The following is a 24,297-nucleotide window of genomic DNA, read 5'->3' as shown; positions in this document are numbered from 1 at the left end:
CCTTCTGGAAAGATCTGATCAGTTCAATTGTTTGTAGTAACAAAAGCCAGGAAACAAGCTAAGTGTTCTTTAGAAGGAGACTGCTAAAAAAAAAAAAAATACAAAAAAACCATTGGCCGGGCGTGGTGGCTCATGTCTGTATTCCCAGCACTTTGGGAGGCTGAGGCAGGCAGATCACTTGAGGTCAGGGGTTCGAGACCAGCCTGGGAAACATGGTGAAACCCTGTCTCTACTAAAAATACAAAAATGAGCTGGGTGTGGTAGCGTGTGCCTGTAATCCCAGCTACTTGGGAGGCTGATTTAGGAGAAATCACTTGAACATGGGAGGCGGTGGCTGCAGTGAACCGAGATCACGCCATTGCACTCCAGCCTGGGTGACAGAGTGAGACTTCACCTCAAAAACAAACCCCCAAAACAAAAAATTTTTTAAAAAGATAATAACCTCCATACAGTGGATGAGGAAGATCTATAGTTATAAACGTGGAATGGTCACCTGAATTTATTGTTAGAGGAAAAGGATGAGGTGAAGAATGGTGTGTGTACTCTGGAACTTTACTGTATAATGATAAACTAGAGTGCATATGTATTTGTGTAGATTTCCTTGCATATGCATAGAATAGAATATCTCTTAGAGGATTCACAAGAAACTGGTTACAGTGATAATCTCTGAGCAGAGGAGAAAATGAAGGAACGGGAGTCAGAGTTGAGAGGAAGACTTACTTATTGCATGAATGTTTGCTAATATGTTTTTAAAAATAAACACACATTTATTTCAAACTATTGAGATACGTTTAGGTTTTTGTATTTTGTATATGTGCATATATATGGAAAGAGGTGAAGGGAGAGCATGAATGTTAGAATATACATATATGTGTGTGTGTATGTATATATACATATACATATATATATATAATATATTTATTTATTTGAACTCTGGCTTCACTGTTCTGCAGTGTGACCTTGGCCACGGCTATGATATTCTCTAAGGTCGCCTTTCTCCTGTTGTAAAATAGGATGAGAACATCTCCCTTTCCTGGCGTGTGTGTGTGCAGCAGATTGTTGCAATCACTTGTAAGTGAGTTTCCCCACTGCATTCCTCATGAAATTAAAAATCTCAATTTCTCTTTTTTCCAGCTTCATTCGGATATTGACTCTGGTGATGGGAACATCAAATACATTCTCTCAGGTGAAGGAGCTGGAACCATTTTCGTGATTGATGACAAATCAGGGAACATTCATGCCACCAAGACGTTGGATCGAGAAGAGAGAGCCCAGTACACGCTGATGGCTCAGGCGGTGGACAGGGACACCAACCGGCCACTGGAGCCACCGTCAGAATTCATTGTCAAGGTCCAGGACATTAATGACAACCCTCCGGAGTTCCTGCATGAGACCTATCATGCCAACGTGCCCGAGAGGTCCAATGTGGGTGCGTACCGTAGGAGGGGCCTGCTCTGCTTCCAGGCCTGGTGTCTCTGTGGTGGGTGGGCTGAAGCCCGTTCTTCCAAATCAGGAGGTAGAGCTTCTTCTGTATCTTTTATGGCAAAATAACAAAAGGAACAAAAATTCTTTTGTTCCTCTGTAAAATGGGAATAACAGTTTCTAGTCTTGTAGGAATAGAGCTAATACACATTCAGTCACTAGGGCATATTGATGTCTAATAGGTAATGACAATGGTAATATTTGTTGCCTGTAGACACTGTGCTAATTAATGACTTACATGCACTATTTTATTTAGTTTTTGCAATGATTAATCTTTACAGTAGGGTAATTCCAACTCACCATATTTCACAGATAGGAAACCCACGCCAGAAACAAGTTAGCTAATTTCTTTAGGGACATTTGTGCAATTAAATGGATCTAAAATGCACATTTAGCCACAGCACTATGTCACCATGTATTAATTCAGAAGTAGGTATATCTTTGCAACATGCTTGAAGACATATTAAGTTGCTAAAGGATAATTTTTTGAAAGATTTCTTCAAAGAATTAGCCACCTTCTGGCAATAGCTTTCTTTATAACATGCACATAATGAAACATTTATATAATGTTTCTTTTGAGAAACATTCCTCATATTAAGAAAGGTTTGTCTTTCAAACAGTGAGTAGAACTGTTCTATTCAGGGAGTGAGTCTGCTTAAAAGAGTCTTAGAGCTCCAATGAATTCAGGATCGTTTTACAGACGAGAAAACCCAGCACCAAGTATAGGAAATCAACCTACTTAAGAAAGGTAGGTTTGACTTTAGAAGGCTAGGATCCTTCCACTGTGCATACAGAGCTTTTTATGCCAGAAACTGGTGTATTCTTTCTCCACAGGGAAAAGTCAGGTACTTATCAAAAGCCAGTCTGAGCCATTTCCCACCTTCGTCTCTTCCATTTTCCCTGCCCAGTCCTGTAGCCTCTTGGCATTTAGCATGTGTATTATAATGAGAAACAACAAATATCAAATAAATCCATATAGAGGAAACAGCAGTGTCAGCAACTGAGTGTCAGGGGTCGGGATGGGGTGGAAAGTCAAGTCATCAAAATATATAATCCGGGGAAATTTTCATCATTATTCTCACCTTTGCGGGCTCATTGATGTTTAGGTATAACATTCAGGCTTTCTTTTTTTTTTTTTTTTTTTTTTTCAGTTTCAATTTTTATTTTAGATTCGGGGGTACATGTGCAGGTTTATTTTATTTTATTTTATTTTATTTTATTTTATTTTATTTTATTTTGAGACAGAGTCTCCATCTGTTACCCAGGCTGGAGTGCAGTGATGCTATCTCGGCTCACTACAACCTCTGTCTCCCGGGTTCAAGCAAATCTCCTGCCTCAGCCTTCCGAGTAGCTGGGATTACAGGTGCGCACCACCATGCCCGGCTAATTTTTGTGTGTGTGTGTGTGTTTTTAGTACAGATGGGGTTTCACCATGTTGGTCAGGCTGGTCTTGAACTCCTGACCTCAAGTGATCTGCCCACCTCAGCGTCCCAAAGTGCTGGGATTACAGATGTGAGCCATCGTGCCCAGCCCATGTGCAGGTTTATTGAGTGAATATACATGAATATACTGTGTAACACTGAGGTTTGTGGTATGGATGACCCCATCACTCAGGTAGTGAACAGAGTACCCAATAGATTTCAGCAGTTGCCCTCTCGCCCCACTCTAGTAATCCCATGTTTATTATGCCCACTGAGTAAATATTGGGTCCGTTTATACCCAATGCTTAGCCTCCAGTTATAAATGAAAGCATGTGGTATTTGGTTTTCTGTTCCTGTGTTAATTTGCTTAGGATAATGGCCTCCAGCTGCATCCGTGTTGCTGCAAAGGCATGATATTATTCATGCCACCATGCATAGTATTCCAGGGTGTGTGTGTGTGTGTGTGTATATATATATATATGCACACACCCCACATATTTTTTATCCAATCCACTGTTGATGGACACCTTGGTTGACTCCATGTCTTCGCTATTGTGAATAGTGCTGCAATAAATATACAAGGGCAGGCGTTTTTCTTGTAGAACAATTTATTTTCCTTTGGGTCTATAAAGAGTAATGGGATTGCTGGGTTGAATTGTAACTTTTTTTTTTTTTTTCCTGAGATAGAATCTCACTCTGTTGCCCAGGCTACAGTGCAGTGGCACGATCATGGCTCACTGCAATCTCTGCCTCCTGGGTTCAAGCAATTCTCCTGCCTCAGTCTCCTGAGTAGCTGGGATTACAGGTGCCCACCACCACACTGGCTAGTTTTTTTGTATTTTTAGTACACAAGGGGCTTTGCCATGTTGGCCAGGCTGATCTGAACTCCTGACCTCAGGTGATCCACTCACCTCGTCCTCCCAAAGTGCTAGTATTATAGGCATGAGCCACCGCGCCCAGCCTTTAATTGTAATTGTTTTATTTGAGACTTTTCCAAATTGCTTTTCAGAGTGAACTAATGTACATTCCAACCAACAATGTATATGTGTTTCCTTTTCTCCACATCCTCACCAGCATGTTATTTTTGACTTTTTAATCACAGCTGTTCTAACTAGTGTGAGATGGTATCTCATTATTGGTTTGATTTACATTTCTCTGATGTTTAGTGACGACCAATTTTTTTTTTATGTTTGTTAGCCATTTGCATATCTTCTTTTGATAAGTCTCCATCCATGTCTTTTGCCCACTTTTTAATGACATTATTTTTTACTTGTTGAATGGTTTAAATTCCTTATAGATTCTGGATACTAGACCTTTGTTGGGTGTGTAGTTTGTGAATATTTTCTCCCATTCTGTAGGTTGTCTCTTTACTCTGTTGATAGTTTTCTTTGTTGTGCAGAAGCTCTTTAGTGTAATTAGGTCCTGCTTGTCAATTTTTATTTTTGTTGCAATTGCTTTTGAGGACCTAGTCATAAATTATCTCCCAAGGCCAATGTCCAGAATGGTGTTTCCTGGGGTGTTTTCCTAGGGCTTTTATAGTTTGAGGTCTTACATTTAAATCTTTAATTCACCTTAAGTTAATTTTTGTATATGGGGAAAGGTAGGGGTCCAGTTTCATTCTTCTGCATCAGGCTAGCCAGTTACCCCAGCATTATTTATTGATTAGGGAGTACTTTCCTCATTGCTTAATTTTGTCAACTTTGTTGATAATCAGGTGGCTGCAGGTGTGTGGCTTTATTTCTGAGTTCTCTATTCTGTTCCACTGGTCTGTGTGTCTGTTTTTGCACCAGCAACATGCTATTTTGGTTACTGTAGCCTGGTAGTATAGTTTGAAGTTGGGTAAGGTGATTCCTCCAACTTTGTTCATTTTGCTTAGGATTGCTTTGACTATTCGGGCTCTTTTTTGGTTCCATATGAGTTTTAGAACAGTTTTTTTTTTTCTAATTCTGTGAAAAACGATGTTGGTAGTTTGATAGAAATAGCATTGAATCTGTAGATTGCTTTGGGCAGTGTAGCCATTTTAATGATATCAAGTGGGAAAACATTCTATGCTCATGGGTTGAAAGAATCAATACCATTGAAGGATCAATATTCCATTTGTTTGTGTCATCTATGATTTCTTTCAGCAGTGTTTTGAAATTCTCCTTGTAGAGATAGTTCACCTCCTTGGTTAGATGTATTCCTAGGTATTTTATTGTTTTGTGGCTATTGTGAATTGCACTGTATTCTTGATTTGGCCCTTGGCTTGAGTGTTATTGATGTATAGAAATGCCGTTGGTTTTTGTACCTTGATTTTGTATTCTGAAGCTTTACTGAAGTTGTTGATCAGTTCTAGGAACCTTTTGGCAGAGTCTTTAGAGTTTTCTAGGTATAGAATCGTATCATTAGTGAAGAAAGATAGTTTGACTTCTTCTTTTCCTATTTGGATGTCTTTTATTTCTTTCTCTTGCCTCATTGCTCTGATTAGGACTTCCAGTACTATGTTGAATAGGACTGGTGAGAGTGGGCATCCTTGTCTTATTCCTGCTCTGAAGGAGAATGTTTCCAGCTTTTGCTCATTCAGTGTGATGCTGGATGTGGCTTTGTCATGGATGGCTCTTATTATTTTGAGGACTCAGACATTGTATTACGGCATATGACAGTATAGTCTTTGTTGTCAGACAGTACTGTGAATCATGGCTGCACTCCTAATCAGCCATGCGAACCCAGGCAACCTGTTATAGCTTTCTAGGTTTTCATTTTGCCATCTATAAAATGAGAATAATATAAACTATGTTGAAGGTTAAATGAAATAGATGTGAAATACAAAACCATTGGAAAGGATGTAGCAGAGTTCTAGAAGGAAATTAAGCATTAAAAATTAATAATTTCCCTAGCCACGCGATGATGGTATTTTCCTTTATAAATCTATCCTGCCTAGAATAGTGACTGACAAATGGGAAGAGCTCCAAAGAGGTTGTTTCTATGAAATAATGAATTATAGAAGAATAACTAGAAAAAAGTGAGATGTACAACACAGAAAAATCACTGACAACCCTATAAATTAAAGGTAGTGAGAGGCTGTGGAAAGTGGCTCCCTTGCCTCCCATGTAGAACCTTGCCCCTCTGCTGAAAATGTTACAGAATGAACTTGAGTTTTGTTGCGTGCTGGATTGGGGTTAGACTTTGGCAGTTACTAACTTTGTGAAATAGATTATAAAGCTTCATATATCTCATATTCAATTTCTCAATATTACAGTGGATGTAAAAAATGCCCAGCAGAGGAATGCTGGCAAAATACATGGAATGTGCCCCCAAATCATGCTGGCACAGAGAAATTCGATAATTGCTGGTTTTCTTCTTCCAGCTCCTTTCTCCCTACTCTGAAGCCCAGCACGCCATGCCCCAGATACTTGCTATTTGTGACCAGCCAGGAACAAAAGTTGTTTTTAGGAAAAACAGAGCCCCATCTTTCTTCAGTTTTCTGGTTTCCCTTCATTCTGACCCATAAATGCTCCCCTTACCTCTCACCAGATGTCTACTGGTGATTTCTGTTACATGGCTACCAGAACAGCTACAGGTGGGAAGATGCAATTTTCATGCCAGTAGGGAACAACATTCTGCTCAATATTTATGGCCATAAATTAATTAAATTGTAGTATTAGCAGCAATTTTATTACATGCAAAGCAACAATAAAGTGATGTATTTATTGTTCTGCTACAGATGGAAGATTGCACTCTGTCCTTTCATGAAAGCAATTTATCGTTAATTATCATTTATTATACTCTTTGGGAATATTTTAATGTAATTATTTGATATACTGAACATTTCAAGTGCATGAGTTGTAAGATATGTTTGCAATGTTTGTAATATTATTTTAATCACCAACCAATGCAGGATGTACTATAAATACAGAGAGTTCATTTTTAAACTGTGGGCATTTTTATAGAGAAGGAAGGAAGGTTGGTTGGCTGGTTGCTTTGCATCTCAACTCCAGGAAAATGAGAGAATGTTGAATAATTGTGGTGCCTTCCTCAGGGTTAATTTTAAAATAAGACTTTGTAAACAAGAACATACTTTGAAAAGCTGAGGGGATGTTGCTAATTAATTTATTTCACTTTTAAGGAACGTCAGTAATCCAGGTGACAGCTTCAGATGCAGATGACCCCACTTACGGAAATAGCGCCAAGTTAGTGTACAGTATCCTCGAAGGACAGCCCTATTTTTCGGTGGAAGCACAGACAGGTACTGTGGAATGTCACTGTGACTGTGACACATGGTTGATAAGAAGTCCCAGGCCTGATCAGAACTTGTTCAATGATCTGTTTGATCAAATGTGAAAAAGGAATAAAGAGGGCTACCCTACAGGGTTAGTGTGAGGATTAGATACTTGGCCTGTGCTTGGCACATAGTTAGCACACCGTGAAACATTTATTATTGTTTTTTTCATATTTCACGATGACCCAATAACAAATATAATCTAAAAACTCAACTTTAATGCCAGAAGTAAGACAGCAACAAGGACTAAGGCTTCCACAGTGCTCTCTATATTTCTCAGGTAACTGTTGCCATATCTACAGAGAGAAAAAGCTTCCAAATGTCTCCTAAAGATTTAAGTGAGCATGGCACACATGTGCCAATATCCAGCAATCATGTAGAATTCAGTTATTAATTTATCATTGTTTTCAGTGACAGGTGATAATAGTACATGCTTGTATGAGCATTGTATATATTTAACCCATTTGGTTCACTCTTTTACAAATTAATATTTACATTTTAATGTATTGCATGAAATATGCACCTCCTACTTTAAACGTAATATGCACCATCAAAACATTTCCATGAATTGTATGCAGCAATTGACTTAGAGAAGATTGTGCTGGAAGTCAAAAAGTATGAGTTTAGTCATGGATATCCATGCAATGGCCACTCAAATATTTCAGTCTTTAGGGTGTTTATATCTGAGAAGAATAAGGTTATTACTTGCATGTACAGGAAAACATAAATACAAATGTTGTATAGTAAGTTTTATGATTTGCTTGAAAAGACATAATGACGCTTCAGTATGGCTGCTTTTGGTTGTAATTATCATGTTGAAATGATTCTTGCCCAGGGCATGGGCTATTTTATTCAGCATTGCTTCCTCAGTGCTCAGAACTTTCTTGTCATAATGTTATAAACGAATATCTGTGATGTTGCCTGCTCACCTGTCTAGGTATCATCAGAACAGCCCTACCCAACATGGACAGGGAGGCCAAGGAGGAGTACCACGTGGTGATCCAGGCCAAGGACATGGGTGGACATATGGGCGGACTCTCAGGGACAACCAAAGTGACGATCACACTGACTGATGTCAATGACAACCCACCAAAGTTTCCGCAGAGTAAGTAGGTGGGCTTGGTTTTCCCTTTTCCGTGGTGCCACAGCCAGCCCTCTGCCTCCTCTAACCTACTCCTGCTTTACTCCGGTATCAAAAAGAAAATCTAGAAAACGACGGGCAGTTCGTATCATTCTTACAAAAACAAAACACAAAAACAAGACAACAACAGCAATAACAATGTCGGGGAGTAGAGGTAGTAGGAGAATGAAAAGATGTGAAAAGTTCTACAACCCTGGAAACAAAATACTGTTTTTGCTAAGTATTTTGCTTGGTAGTCGTGATGCAATCTAGTAATTAATGAACCCTTTTCTGCCTCAGTGTCCCCATTTCTAACCTGGATATAACAGTACCTGAATCCGTTATCAATTGCTATGTAACAAATTGCTGGAAAACAGTGGTTTAAAATAATAATAATAATAATAATTTGTTTTTATCATGTGTCTGGAATTTGGGCAAGGCTTGGAGGAGACAGCGTGCCTCTGTTCCCCACAGCAACAGCTGGGGACAGCTCCACTGGGGTTGGAGTATTCACTTCCAAACCAGCTTACTTGCATGGTTGGCAAGTGTGTGTTGATTGCTGCTTCCTTTCTGTGTGGGCTGGTTTTGGAACGTGTGATTCCCAAGGGCACCAGGCAGAAACTGTGTTGCCTTTTGCTAACTAGCTTCAGAAGTCACATCGCATCGTTTCCACTTGAGTCATCAGGCTGCACAAATCTAAGTGGAGTTTATGTAGACTCCACCTTTCAATGGAAGACCTGTCAAAGTCATGTTGAAGGAAAAGCACGTGGGATGGGAGATATTGTTTGGGCCATGTTTTGGAAAATGCCATCTTCCACAGTACCTAATTAATAGGATTACTGTTTGGACTAAAGGAGCTAGTGTAAAATCTTATAATGACAACTGTCTATAAGTTGCCAAAACATTCTAGCCATTGTTATCCGGGGGATTATGGCTGTTCCACAATGTTCATAAAATTGTGAAGGGAATTAAATGAAAAAAATGATTTTGAAAGGTTATTATTAATAATTGTAATTATAGCAACTACCATAATTTAATGAATAGTCACTGCTATTGTAAATCTCTGCAAGAGCTTACATTATACAGATAAGACTGGCTTCCACGAAAACTGCATAAGTTGCCCTAGAAATATGACAAAGTCAGAGTTTGAGCACAAGTTTGTCTCTGTATGTATAGATGTATATGGATGGACAGTATGACTGTGGTGCTGCTGGTGCTGCTAATGCATGGGGGGTTCATCATGAAAGTGTCTCGTTAGAGCCTGTGAGCTTACTATCAGAGAAATGGAACATCTTGCAAATGAGATAACAAGGAAGGCAACTAAATGTGGCCCCAGGAAGGCACTGTGGTGACTCAAAGGAATTCAAAAACAAGAATCTACACAAGAATCTTTTGCCTGGCTGGGCACAAGTTCAGCATCCTCAATAAGCCTGAGGCTCATATAACATTCTAAGAGTTGCATGCTCCATTATCCACACTGTACGATTGTCTGATGTGCTGGAAAAGAAAGGTCAAGCAGAATTATTAGCAGGCAGCCTTTACTGCCCTTGGTCATAGACAATCATGTAGAAAAGATACATTACTACTGTACTGGTTGTACTGGTTTTGCTGCCATGAACTTGAATGAGATTTGGAGAAAATCAGCATAGGACAGTTTTTTTAAACCTTCATATTAATTGCTAATTATCTACAAGGGACTCCCACTTCCCACTCGTCCTTTAATATAGAGGGCATGGTGAGATTAAATAGATTATGAATCCAAAAGAAAGTTGCAAAGCGAAATACTATCGATAAATATAGACAAAGTCTTGGAACTGATGAAATCTCTGTAAGGGGAAATTAAAACATAATGAACAGAAGTAACTTGCCCAAGACCACTTTGCTTGGAAATGATAGAGGCAAGATTTTCAACCCTGGCTTCTCTATATTGTGTCGCGCACAGAGTATTAAATGTGAAAAGCAAATAAGATAATGTTGAATCTCAGCTACTTACTGAAAACCTTCCAGTGATTTCCCCAAGTTTAAACAAAACCTGAAACCCACAATGGTCTATTTTACGCAATTTGGCCTCCACTTCCCTACGTCCCCTTCTCTCTCACCAGAAGGCTGGAGTCACTCTCCTCCTGTTCCTCTGCAGGTTTCAGGATCTTCTCACCTTAGGGTATTTGCCATTTGCTAATCACCTGGCCTGTAGCTTTTATCCTGCAGATATTCACATCATTGTCTTCCTCAGTCTTTTTAGATTCCTTTTTCTAAAGAATGTCTTCTCCTACCACAGTACTCAAAATCAATCTCTGCCTCTTTCTGCTTCTCACCTACACATTATTAACACAAGCATGCACGTTCGATCACACTCATACACATACACAGACTCACTCACAAATAGCTCACATTCATACACACACTCACACTCTTACACAACAGATTCATGCCCACACGATCACTCAACAGCCACTCACACATTTAGCCCCTCACACACAATCATGCACTTACACACACACAACCACACATCCACTCTCAGAACCCTCACCCTTTTACCCTACTTTCTTTTCCTTTTTCAGTGCAGTGACATCAGAGTGTGTTTGCATTTGTTTTTATTTTTTCTCTTTAGTCTGCCTCATTAGGAGAGGAATCTTGACTGTTTTGTTTAGTAGTAAACGAAACAACCAAATAAAACAGTGTCCTGGCACTAGGCCGGTACCTCCATGTACAGTATTAGGCTCCCAATAAACATGAAATAAATATATAGGAGGGTCACACTGCAGGAAAGCTTTCTGGAGAAGGTAACACATGACCAACTTGTGAAGGAGGCAAGTTGTGAAGGAGGTGAAATAAGGGGAGTGTCAAATATAGAGTTAGACAGGGAGTGATGTTAAAGATAAAGTTTGCATTTTTAAAGTAAATATGGAGCTGTTGAAAGAAGGCTTTTAAACAGAATTTTTTTCCTGGGCTGTTGGCAATACCATAAGTGAGTCTTGGAGTTAACTCATGGACCATCCTGAAGACATGAAAAGAATCTTCAGTTATTTTGATAAATGAAGACATGCATGGTTCTCCCTCATTACCTGATGGGAAATGTAACACAGCATTGTTTTCCTCCCTTACATGTGGCAGGTGACCCCGGCATTTCACCTGGACCCAGATATTGCTTTATTACCCTTCATAGAACACATTCTTTTGACAAGCAGGCCATGTGGGATCTTCCTCCCCACATCCATTCACTTCTTTCATGTTTTCAGTCAATAGAAAGTTCAGTTTCAAATCCTTTGAGAAATTTATTGGGATTCAATGAAATCTAGTCTTGCAGCTGCCAAATAAAAGGGAAAATAAAAGTAGGTGTCTTCTTCTTCTAGGCGTATACCAGATGTCTGTGTCAGAAGCAGCCGTCCCTGGGGAGGAAGTAGGAAGAGTGAAAGCTAAAGACCCAGACATTGGAGAAAATGGCTTAGTCACATACAGTATTGTTGATGGAGATGGTATGGAATTGTTTGAAATCACAACGGACTATGAAACCCAGGAGGGGGTGATAAAGCTGAAAAAGGTGAGTTAGGGTAATAAATCAGATATGTCAGTGGTGTGACCTGCTCTGCCAAGGCAACACTGCAAGAAATAGGGAGGCGACGGTTAAGAAATGAGAATTTGTGAAACCTGGGGCCGACCCGGCTTTGTAGTTGAGCTCTGAGCCCTGGAAGATCACAGAATTATATTCCTTTCTGTTACTGCGGAGAAGTTGACAAAAGGGGCTGGTGATACCTGCCTGAGATTGCTAGTGAGTTCTTAAATGTTTTCCAACGGAGGGAAGCACAGTTCTCTCATGGCGAGAAGGACAATGAAATAAATCTAGATTTTGAAGAAGCAGCCCTGAGCATGCATGGAATTGCCCCCTTAGCTCTGCCACACTGAATCTGTTAGATAGGCTGTTTAGAACTCTTCTTGTTTGACCATTCAAGGTTCACTGCATTGCTTGACCCTCTGTGAAACTTAAGTCAATTCTCTGCTTGCTTTTATCTCAAGTGAACCTGGAGAAGCAACAATAATGGACCTTCTCCCATAGTCAAATAGCCTGTGGACCTCCCTTCATAGTCAGGTAGTCTATGGACCTTCCCCCAGAGTCAGTCATCAAAAACATGACTCTGGGATTAATTTATTACAAAGAGAAGGTTAGTGTTTCTTCTTTTTTACATTCAATCAACACTAACTACTGGCCAGACAGAGCACCAGCCTCTTACAAACATTTCATTCACTTTTCACAAAAACAAAAACAAACAAACAAACAAAAAGTATAAAGTAGGTAGTATTATCCCAATTGGCAAAGAGACCTCCACTTAATTTTGAGGAGATTAGGTATCAGACAAATGAAATCGTTTGACCCAGTCACTGTCACACAGCTCAGGCATGCAGACCTGGAATTCACACCGTGGTTATTCTAGAACAACTTCCCTCTCAAGACATTCTGAAAACAGCTGGCCCAGAAAGTGTTTGTAAAGGAGAGCCAGATAAGATTCACTTCCAAGTGGAGAAATAGTTCCCATACATTCTAAAATGGTTTCCCCCCGTGATTTACCAGTTGAGAAATCAACACTTCTCCATCATGAAAGTGTATGGAGCATTAAATCAGAATTGGAGGATGGGATTACCTTGGTTTTAATCAAGCATTCATTTTCAACTTGGTTTTGTAGCATGCATATTAAACTCCTTAGTTTATATGTGGTGGAAAAGATTGGACTGTAACACTGATAGAAAGTTAATTTGAAGAATCAGTAAAGAGGTCAGTAGCTAAAGAGGAGGCAAGGATGGACCAGTGGGGGAAGACTGGTCCTGAAAGGAATCTTTCAGGTGGGGGAGCAAGGAGTGACCTGTGCTAAGAAGCTGGCGTTTTACAACATTTTAAAGTGTGTTGGGGTTGGGGAAAATATTACGGGGCACAAAACAATGAGAAGGTAGGGAGTGACTGTTATAAAAAAAAAATAAAGAAAATGAAGGATATGGAAATTGGGGTGAAATTTGGATACTTGGAAAAGTCTACATTAATGGATGAATGGTAGGACCGAGGAAGCCTAATTATCAACCACAGGGAGCCAGCGTAGTCATCACTAATTCCGGTTTCTCCTCTGGAAAAGTGGCTGTGCGAATTGTGTGTGGCCTAGAGCTGTCAACTTACTTCGTTAATTAATATTACTATCTCTTCTGCTTGACACTGACATATGAACATTGACATCAAAGATGCCTGCCTCCCATCCTTTGCTGTTCATGTAATTGGGTAGTTGGTTATGCTAAGGTTGTCACCTGTTTTCAGTGTTTTCAGGGCATAAACACACACTGTATCTCTGAAATCCTGAAACATTTAAATCACCCCCATGGAACTCACACATCGCAAATGAGCTCTCTGCATATGATTAATTTGCACATTTGCCTCCAATTCAGTGTGTTTATTCTAGGCAAAGGAATAATCTTCTATAAAACACTGACGTTTAGGTTTTAAACAGTGTAAGATGTTATTTCATTTGTAAAAGAACATTTGCTCAAACTTGTAGCACAAAGTTCCAAATGTCCGCCGGGGAAAAAAAAGAAAAATTATAGATGAATTTAACAGAGTAAAAATATGACTCCTTGTGAAAGTCGTTACATGCAATTTAATACCATAAAAGTCTATAGAGACATTATGGCACTATTTCTGCATTTTAAAGTCTTTTTTAGCTTAGTATTTTTATTTATTTCCTAATTTATTCACCCATTTTTCCACCAAGAGTTATTGAGTTCTTATTATTTGTCAGGCAGGCCCTTTGCCAGAGGCTGGAAATCTAAAGTTGAAGAGACAGAGTCCTGACCACGGGGAGTTCACAATTTAACAGGACAGTGAAGTGAAACAATAATTAAAACTGAGAGTTTTCTCAGCCTTAGTGGTGTTGACGTCTTGGGCTGGATAATTCTTTATTGTAGGAGGCTGTTCTGTGCATTGTAGGATACTTGGTAATATCTAGTATCCCAGGCTTCCCCTCAATAAAGGTCATTAAGCACATGCTCTACCCCACCCCAATGTCCTGATAATAATAATAAAAATAATTACTCTAGACATTGCCTAACATCCCTGGAGTAACTGGGAGCAAAATCACTCCCCAGTTGAAAATTACCTGCAATAGTGTGATAAGACCTATGAACGTGGGTCATGAATGACTTCTTGGGGGGGCAGTTCTCAAGCTGAGTCTTGATAGATGAGGAGGAATTTGCTGGATAGTTAAGGACAGAAAAGGCAGAAAAAAATAACTCATGAAAGGCTAGTATCAGTGGAAACAGGACACATTTAAGAAGCTGCAATACCTTCAATCTTGAGAGTCTTAAGATAGATACAGTAAAGCCAATGAACAAACTTGTTAAAATTCAAGGGGGACATTACAAAGAATTGAAGAAGGTAGACGAGGTAGTGAGACGGTAGTGAAGGAGAAGAATCCAAGAAATAATTACTAGATAGAATCATTCATTTATTGAATATTTTAGCAAGCAATAAATCCCTCTTGCGTTCTGACTCTCTTAGTTTAATGGTGAATAGTGGAGAGAGAAACTACTCTTGGGGTATTTAGACAGTCTCTATGTGGTTAGCTGAGGAAGAACTGGGGTCAAATAAAGGTGAGGTTTTAGGTGGCTTCGTGGACTTAGAGGGAAAAATCCGATCTGTTCACGCAGCGTCTTTGGCTGAATGGGAATCCCACCTATCTCAGAGAAATCACCGCACAGTGTCTGAGCTATTTATTTTCAACCAAATAAACTGCTTGTAAAGCAGTGTCAGAGCAGAATTATAAGGCATTTTTAATATTCCCTGTTTTAATAAAACACTTTTTATGTTTGATTTTTCTTTATTTTCTTTGTCCGCACATATATAGATGTGGATACGTAACATTTAACACGGTTGCAATCAGAGGGTGATCTGATTTGTTAACTTAATGTCACATCATAAACATTTTACATGCTGTTATATAATGTACATAATCATTTTTAATGACTACATAACATCCCATCCTATTGACGAATCATTATTTCCTTAATAAAACCTCACAGTTGGATTTCGTGTTTTGTGTGTATATTTCCACAGATTAGATATAACCTTCTATTATATCTAACAAATATCATGCATTTTTGAATATTGTTTGTTTTGGTTTTCTGTTGAATTAATCCCTCAGGGAAGATTTTCAGAGGTGGGATTAGTAAACTAGGGGGTATTAAGATTTTTATGGCTTATGCAATGTGTTGCCTCATTTAGCTTTATTTCAACTACTCATAACATGGATATAAATGTTCACATGGGAAACTACCTCACATCTTTTTTGGAGGGAGGAAGGGAATAAATTGTAGGCAAATGTCTAAATGTTAAGCATCTATCAACCCCACTCCTCATTCAGTCAAAATAATGGATGCGTATGACCACTTGGTACAGTCATTCTTGCGTCCTGTGGGACAAAGATCAGCAAAGAGCAGTAAGACTCAGTAGACTTCTTAGGGATGCTCTCCTCCATTCCACTCCCACCCCCACCTCGCTGGGGAGGGAAATGAAGGGCTGCCAAAGGGTCACTAGGGGGCCACACGAATCTATCTGGGGCTGTTGAGGGGACTTCACAAGGCAATGAGGCTTGAACTGAGTACCAGACTTGGAATCTCGCCAAACTGGGAAAGGCCATCCCACATAAACCTCTGCCAAGGGCTGGAGAGCCTAGCTTGGGATGTGAAACTGCAACATGAGGATATTGTCCTCAACACCAACAAGGCTTCCCAGTGGGAAAATGGCTCCAGGTCCTCAGGCACATGCCTAAACCAAGTACAAAAGATTCTGCTGTAGTAGGATCAACAGACTATTGATATTAGAAAATTTCCTCTTTTCTGATTATAAATTACCCAATCTCAGAACTATCATATTCCAGTGTTTAATGCTATCTAATGATTGAAGGCATTTTTTAGAAGTTGCAGCAATCTCGTATGTTCAGTCTATAAATATCTTTCCTTTCTGCTGCTCAGTAACCTAGCCAAGGAGAAGGGAACTGCTGAGTCCCAGGATGATGGAAAGGCTGGGGGCAGATTTAGATTTAGAAAAAGGTAGTGTTTCCTGACTCTGGGAAGAGGGAGGTAGGAAGATGATAGAAAAAGTATCAAGGATATTGAACATGTTTAACCCTGTTGAAACTGGGATCATCAGCCTTAGTGTGGAGTACTGCAAAATTAGATCAGGAATCAGCCCCGTGACTGTATGCCCATTCAGAATAAGCGTTTGCCAGGCAAATGACAACAGCATGGCAGGCAGATGCTCGCCTTAGAAGATGAAACTCTTTCTAAACATTTGGTAGTTCAGCAACATCCAGAGCACTAATTAGAAAGTTGTTTCCTAGGCAGCAGGGCTTGTTTCTCTGCTACAATGTTACTTTCCATCCTTTGCTGACTGATTCACTGTAACTCCTCTCATTCAAAATTAAGCAGTGTTTACCATCAATTTCCCTATAACTACAGCCATTCAAATGCTACGACTCATTTTTTCTTTCATATTCGTGTAAAATTTTACTGCTTACATTTGTTTTTTTTTAAATAGACCATCTTTAATATATATGCATTCTTTTTTTAAAAAAAGGAAGCATTTTAAAAAAGGAAACATTTCCCTCATTATCTTGTCACTTGCCAAAAATAGAAGGTAACTTAAAAATAAATGCAATCAAACCAAAACGAGGCCATTACATTCTAGCTAGAGTTGTATCATAATAACTCACAAAAGAGATTGCGAAACAGAGCAGATATGTTAAAACGGTGTTCTACTTGGTGTGTCAAGGATTTAAAGACTTGGAAAATAAATAATTATCTCAGTATGTAAGTTAATATCATTTGACAACCTCACCTATCAAATTACCTATAAACGATATGTCATCTTATGGGCCACTGCTGGTAAGAGTCTCAGACATTGGGAAAGAGAACGTGGTCAGAAACTTTCAACATGAAGCTTTCAATATGATCAAGCTGGATGGTTGCAGGTGGGAGAGGTATGAACCAGTCATCAAAAAGGACATGGTTTTTGGCTGAAATTCAGTGGGTATTTTTGTTACCAAGATTCTTACTTTTCGGAATGAGGTACCAAATGTATTTTTGTAGTGTTTTAATTCCCCTCCTTAGGTAATTCTTAGTGACTTATTTGGGCAACACTAGTGTTGCTATATAGAATAAGGTTCACTTTAGATGACATGGTCTTTCTGTGTCTGTCGTGCTCTTAGAATGACCCATTAGGCACATTCTAAGTTTCAGCAATTGATTTGTGTGATTTTTCTGACCAAATGGCTCAGGAAATTTGATATTGAGTAGACTCTGATTTTCTCCCTTTGAGGAACTATTCACTCTTCCCTATAAAACAGTCAGGTCTTTCTCTTCCATTATTCTTTCAAGGAATTGGTTGTCAATCTTCTCTTCATTCTTGCCAGCCTGTAGATTTTGAAACCAAACGAGCCTATAGCTTGAAGGTGGAGGCAGCCAACGTGCACATCGACCCGAAGTTTATCAGCAATGGCCCCTTCAAGGACACTGTGACCGTCAAGATCGCAGTAGAAGATGCTGATGAGCCCCCTATGTTCTTGGCCCCAAGTTACATCCATGAAGTCCAAGAAAATGCAGCTGCTGGCACCGTGGTTGGGAGAGTGCATGCCAAAGACCCTGATGCTGCCAACAGCCCAATAAGGTACAGACGGATTTACTTTAAGAGCTTGGATGGGGAATTTTAAAGTCAAGAGGTTCTGGAAAAGCCCTGTAGGGACCACGTGCTTCAATTTCAAAAAGGGTCCAAGTTTATCAGGTTCAATAGAATGTAAACAAGATTACGATTTAGAAGACATGAGCTCTCCTTCACCTCTGTTCCTGACTTTTTGGATAAGATTGTTCAAGCTCCATGACTTTGCTCTGGAGCAGATTCCCCCAGACGTGCTAAGTGACGGAGCCCTGAGCTGGGCCTGTCTGCCTCAGGGGACTGTGGGGAAGTATAAATAATTATTGTGAAATAATTATAGTAATTGCAATTTATTAAATACCTTCCCATTCTCCGGTTACTCTGTGAGGAGGTTAGCTATGTGATCTAATCAATCCCCTCAACTTAATTGATACATAAATTGTTATTCCTTCAAATGAGAGGAAACTGGAGGCACTGCAAGACAAAGTGACTTTCCTGGAATGATGCAGCCACTGAGCAGGAGGCAAGGAAAGTCAGCTCTGTCTAACTGCTGCTGAATACTTTGTAAGAGTAGTAAAGTGTCCAAATACATTTCGAGTGCTTTTATTATTATGAATACTTTTTTGTGACAAAAAATGTGATCCAGAACTGTGGCTTGGCACCGTGGCTCACATCTGTAATCCCTTCATTTTGGGAAGGCTAAGGCAGGTGGATCACCTCAGATCAGGAGTTCGAGTCCAGCCTTGATAATGTGGTGAAACCCTGCCTCTACTGAAAATACAAAATTTAGCTGCGCATGGTGGTGTGCACCTGTAATTACAGCCCCTTGGGAGGCTTAGGTAGGACAGTCACTTGAATTCGGGAGGCAGAGGTTACAGTAAGCCTAGATCAAGCCACTGCATTCTAGCCCGGGTGACAGAGTGAGACCCTGTCTCAAAAAAAAAAAAAAAAAAAAAGGAAATGTGATCCAGAGCTCTGCTTCTCCGCTCTCCTCTTCATCCTGAGGTAATGACTGATGAAGCTAATGGTGAAGATGAGAGGGTGATGAGAAGGAGGTGGAGAAGGGGCTTGAATCACACATTTATACAGTGGAAGTTGATAGTGCCTTGGAACTTCCCCTGGACCTGATTCTAGCCGGGGTTTCTTTTTTTCCCACAGCCACTCCCCTCATTTCCTTCTTGCTTGGATTTCTTTATGTACCTCCACAGGGTCTCCCAGCCCTCAGTCTTTCATTTACTTCTCCGCGTGAATCCTGACTCTGCAGCCAGAGCGACCCTCATACAATGCACATTCAAACATCACATCTTACCTTAGTTAAAACACAAGAAAAAAGTTAATGATTAAATGGTTCCCTGTTGTCTCCCTTTTCAAAATAATCTAACCTCATTCACTCAGTTTAAAAAGTTTCTTTGCACCCCTCTACCTCCATCTCATTCTTTGAAGCTCTCCTGCTCTCCCCTAATCCCTGGACTTGACATGTTCCTCCTTCTAGCTGGTAGCACTTGCCTTTCCAAGTTGCCACATTGGACTCATTTTCTCTATCTCCACTTAGGTGTTATCTCCTGTAGGAATTCTTCCAGGGCTCCCTAGAGATGTATCGGATGTCCTTCCACTAGCTCCTCTCTAGCTCACCCGCCAGGCTACATCACAGGGACACTTAGGTTATGCAATGTCCTCACTAGAGGAGAGTCTTAAAGAGCTCGATGTCTGTGTAGTTTAGGCCTTGACAAACTATAGCCCATAGGCCAAACCTGGCTGCCATTTGCTTTTCTCTCTCTCTCTTTTTTATTTTTTCTGTGGTGAAAAAAATTTACATATCATGAAGCATGGACTTTACCTGTTCAACTTGTACAATGTGTTGGTTTTTAGTATATTTCATGAAGATGTTCCACCATTACCACTGTCTAATTCCAGAATATTTTTATTGTTCTCCCCGCCAAAGAAATCCCATGTCCATTAGCAGTCACTCCCTGTTTCTCCTTCTTCCCAGTCTCCTGTAACAACTAACTTATTCTTTGTCTGTATGTTTGCCCATTCTGGACCTTTCATATAAATGGAATAATACAACATGTGGTTTTATGTAACTGAACTTTTGCATGTAGCATAATGATTTTGAGGTTCATTCATGTTGCAGAGTGCATCACTAATTCATTTCCTTTTATTGCTGAGTAATTTTTCATTGTATGGGTGCACCACATTTTATTTGCTCATTTATCATTTGGATGCATGTTTGAGTTGCTTCCAATCTTGGCTGTGACAGATAATGCTGAATATTCCTGGACATGTCTTAGCCTAAACATGTTTTCGTCTTTCCTGGGCATATACCTAGGAGTGAAATTGCTGGATTATATGGTAACTCTGTGTTTAACTTTCTGAGGAGCTGCCAAAGTGTTTTCCACAGTAGCTGTACCATTTTACTTTGTTATCAATAATATATGAGAATTCTAATTTCTCCATATTCTCACTGACACTTTTTTGCCTTTTTTGATTATAGCTATCATAATGGGTGTGAAATGATATGTCATTATAGTTTTGATTTGTATTTCCGTAGTGACTAGTGATATCAAGCATCTTTTATTTATTTATTTATATATTTACTCATTTATTTATTTATTTACTATTGAGACATAGTCTCTCTCTGTCGCCCAGGCTGGAGTGCAGTGGCACGATCTCAGCTCAGTCCCATGTATGCTTCCCAGGCTCAAGTGAGTCTTGTACTTCAACCTCCCAAGTAGCTGGGACTACAGGTGTGCACCACCAGGCCCAGCTATTTTTTTATTTTTTAATAGAGACAGGATTTTGCCATGTTGGTCACGCTGATCTCAAATTCCTGGCCTCAAGTGATCCACCCACCTCTGCCTTCCAAAGTGCTGGGATTACACGCATGAGCCACTGCACCTGGCCTGAGCCTCTTTTTATGTGCTTATTAGCCATAAAAAATCCAATTATGAAATGGGCAAAATACTTGAATAGATATCTTCTTAGGATAAATATCTATTCAAGTATTTTGCCCATTTCATAATTGGATTTTTTTTTTATTGTTGAGTTGTAAGAGCTGTTTACATATTCTGAATGGTAGGAACTTATTAGATGTATGATTTGCAAATTTTTTTTTTTTTTTTTTTTTTGAGACGGAGTCTTGCTGTGTCACCCAGGCTGGAGTGCAATGGCCAGATCTCGGCTCACTGCAAGCTCCGCCTCCCGGGTTCACGCCATTCTCCTGCCTCAGCCTCCCAAGTAGCTGGGACTACAGGCACCCGCCACCTCGCCCGGCTAGTTTTTTTTGTATTTTTTAGTAGAGAAGGGGTTTCACCGTGTTAGCCAGGATGGTCTCGATCTCCTGACCTCGTGATCCGCCCGTCTCGGCCTCCCAAAGTGCTGGGATTACAGGCTTGAGCCACCGCGCCCGGCCGATTTGCAATTTTTTTTTCTCATTCCATGGGATATCTTTTCCATTTCTTAATAGTGTCATTTGAGGCACAAAAGGTTTTAATTTTTATGAATTCCAGTGGGTCTATTCTTTTTCTTTTAAATGTCTATAATGAAATAATTGTCTAATCTAAAGTCATGAATGATTTACACATTTTTAAAAAAATAAACTTTATGGTTTTAGCTTTCACATTTAGATTTTTATCAATTGTGAGCATACTTTTATATATGTTGTCAGGAAGGGGTCCAACTTTATTATTTTGCATGTGTGTATCCAATTATTCCAGCACTATTTGTTGAAAAGACTATTTTTTCTTAATTGAATGGTCTTGGCATTCATGTTGAAAATTGACCATTCGTAGTCATAGAAACCAGGTTTGCTTCTGTACTCTTGATTACATTCCATTAATTATATGTCTATCCATACGGCAGTACCACATAGCCTTCATCACCATAACTTTGTACTATGTTTTGAAATCAGAAACTGTGAATTCTTCATCTTTTTTCTCACCACCTATTTTTGTAGATAATGTTATATGGGAAGACAGTCACATCATTTGTTTGCATATTACCTACGTCTTCTTTCCTGCTGCAAGGGCAGAGTTGAGTAGTTGAGACAGGGATTCTAATTCCCGCACAAGCTAAGCATTTGCTGGCTGGCCCTTTGCAGAACATGTTTGCTGACCCCTGTTCTAGATCATCACTGCACCTTCCACCAAACAGAGTACATGGCCCAAAGTCGATGTCTAGCAAATATTTATTGAGTAAATAAATAAAATAACTCCTGATTTGGCTTAGAAGGTCAAGCTCACAGTTTTTGAGTGTAAAACAGGAAGCGTGATAGCAGTGATGACATCTTATTCACACATTTATCTGACAAATCTTCATTGAGCACACACTGGGGGTTCCCAGTATACTTAAGGAGGCAGACACTTAAGAAAAAGTAAATGGATCTAAATATGAAAACAAATTACATGGACAATGGAGTTTGTCCATTTATATCAAAGAAAATAGTGGCAGGGAAGAAGGAATTCCCAGCTCTAAGTGATGTTGGGTTGCTTTTGGATCTTTGAACATTGATTCTTCTGAGGAAAAGAGAGATAATTAATATTTACTGAGCATCTTTTCAGCCTCGTACAACAGGTTTTACAAACTTATTTCAGTCAGTTCTCACTGACATCCTTTGCGGCTATGGCTTCTCTAGAATTGAATAGGTGGGAAGACTGAGGCTCGGAGCAATGATGGGACTTCTCTAAAATCGCATGGACGGTCAGTGTCGAACATTGGATTTTAGCCCAGATCTGTCTTGAGTTCATTTTGAGCTTTTTACTTTAACCCAGCAGCCACTAATGGAAAGATTTCCCAAGAAGGTTTGATTACTATATTCTCTTCGTGCAGAAAGATACATTAAATAATGACTATGGACCCTTCTAACACCTTTAAACTACTTAAAAATCTTCACAGTGTGAATTTTAAATGAGTTATCTTTGGCCTAGAATATCGAGGTGCATTATAAACTTTTTAGAAGAGCAGTGACTGTGACGTAAAAACACTTACTCATTTGCTCTGCACCTCATTGTCTCCAAGGATTCACATCTGCAATTGGTTATTTGGGTCATGTTTTCAAATGGTAGCTGTTCTGTGCATGTAGGCAATTTCCATGTCTATAATTATCCAAGGTGCTCAATACCACACTCGAACCAACCCCCTACTTCTACCTACTTAGGTCTTTGTTCTTTAGAAATGTCAGACAAATTATAGGAGAATATTCAAAGCTTTTTTGTTTGTTTTTGAGACAGGGTCTCACTCTTTCACCCAGCCTGGAGTGCAGTGGCGTCATCATGGCTCACTACAGACTTGAGCTCCCTAGGCTCAGGTGATCCTCCCACATCAGCCTCCCAAGTAACTGGGACAGCAGGTGCATGCCACTGTGCCTGCCTAATTTTTTGTTTTGTTTTGTTTTTGTAGAGAGGGGGTTCTCACTATGTTGCCCATGCTGGTCTCAAACTCCTGGGCTTAAGTGATCCTCCTGGCTCAGCCTCCCAAAATGCTGGGATTTCAGGCATGAACCATCGCACCTAGTCTGTTCAAAACTTTTTTGTTTGCTTGTTTGTTGGTTGGTTGGTTGGTTTGTTTTTGGAGACCGAGTCTCACTCTGTTACCCAGGCTGGAGTGCAGTGGTGTGATCCCAGCTCACTGCAGCCTCTGCCTCCCGGGTTCAAGCAAGTAGCTGGGATTGCAGGCATGTGCCACCATGGCCAGCTAATTTTGTATATTTAGTAGAGACAGGTTTCACCATGTTAGCCAGGCTGATATCAAACTCCCAACCTCTGGTGATCCACCCTCCTTGGCCTCCCAAAGTGCTGGGATTATAGGCATGAGCCATTGCGCCAGGCCTCAAAACTTTTTATCTAATGGGTCTTTTATCCTCCCTACCTAATTTCCTGGTTGTTTCTCTTCACCTTTGTGGAAATTTGTGTCCTTGGACATATAATGGAGGCCTTGCAATATCACCCTAACTCTTAACTTTTTGGACATTCTGCAGATCTTTTTTTCTCAGATTGTAGCATTAGACACATTTTTGTTTACAATTCCCTTTCTAAAATATTCTCTCCCTTTAGTTTTCTTGGCACTAACCTCTTATGCCTCAGATAACACTGTACCTGATGTCTTCACTAGTCTTTGATCCCTGTCCAGGCATCGACTTGGTCCTTTCTCTCTCTGTGTCCACTCACCTATAGGGTTTTACCCAAGTGGTAATTGACCTAAGTTGATGCTTCAGATTTCCTGCCCCTAGGCTGATCTTTCTCCCCGACTCTAATTCTGCATTTATGATACTGTCTGTTGTGTACTTTCACCCATTTGCTTTCTCTTTCACTGGCTTACTCATTTATCCAAGATATAT

General features: G+C 39.8%; 1 protein-coding gene and 1 long non-coding RNA gene across 7 annotated transcripts in view; one reads left to right on the top strand and one right to left on the bottom strand.

The window, feature by feature from the left end:
• Window positions 1–24,297, bottom strand: part of LOC123570529 (uncharacterized) — a 450,649-nt gene that overhangs the window by 46,520 nt on the left and 379,832 nt on the right. The gene's annotated exons all lie outside the window — the stretch shown is intronic.
• Window positions 1–24,297, top strand: part of CDH11 (cadherin 11) — a 182,109-nt gene that overhangs the window by 128,610 nt on the left and 29,202 nt on the right. For all 4 annotated transcript variants that reach the window (XM_065536991.1, XM_065536993.1, XM_065536994.1 and 1 more), the window contains 5 exons: window positions 1,135–1,429; window positions 7,009–7,128; window positions 8,099–8,266; window positions 11,635–11,822; window positions 17,725–17,978. In XM_065536991.1, coding sequence (XP_065393063.1) covers window positions 1,135–1,429; window positions 7,009–7,128; window positions 8,099–8,266; window positions 11,635–11,822; window positions 17,725–17,978 — 1,025 coding nt within the window. The remainder of the gene's footprint in view (window positions 1–1,134; window positions 1,430–7,008; window positions 7,129–8,098; window positions 8,267–11,634; window positions 11,823–17,724; window positions 17,979–24,297) is intronic.

Source organism: Macaca fascicularis, chromosome 20 (assembly GCF_037993035.2).
Source record: "Macaca fascicularis isolate 582-1 chromosome 20, T2T-MFA8v1.1".
Taxonomy (NCBI): domain Eukaryota; kingdom Metazoa; phylum Chordata; class Mammalia; order Primates; family Cercopithecidae; genus Macaca; species Macaca fascicularis.
Note: the sequence above shows the minus strand (reverse complement) of the source record. Positions and strands in the feature narration are given on the sequence as shown.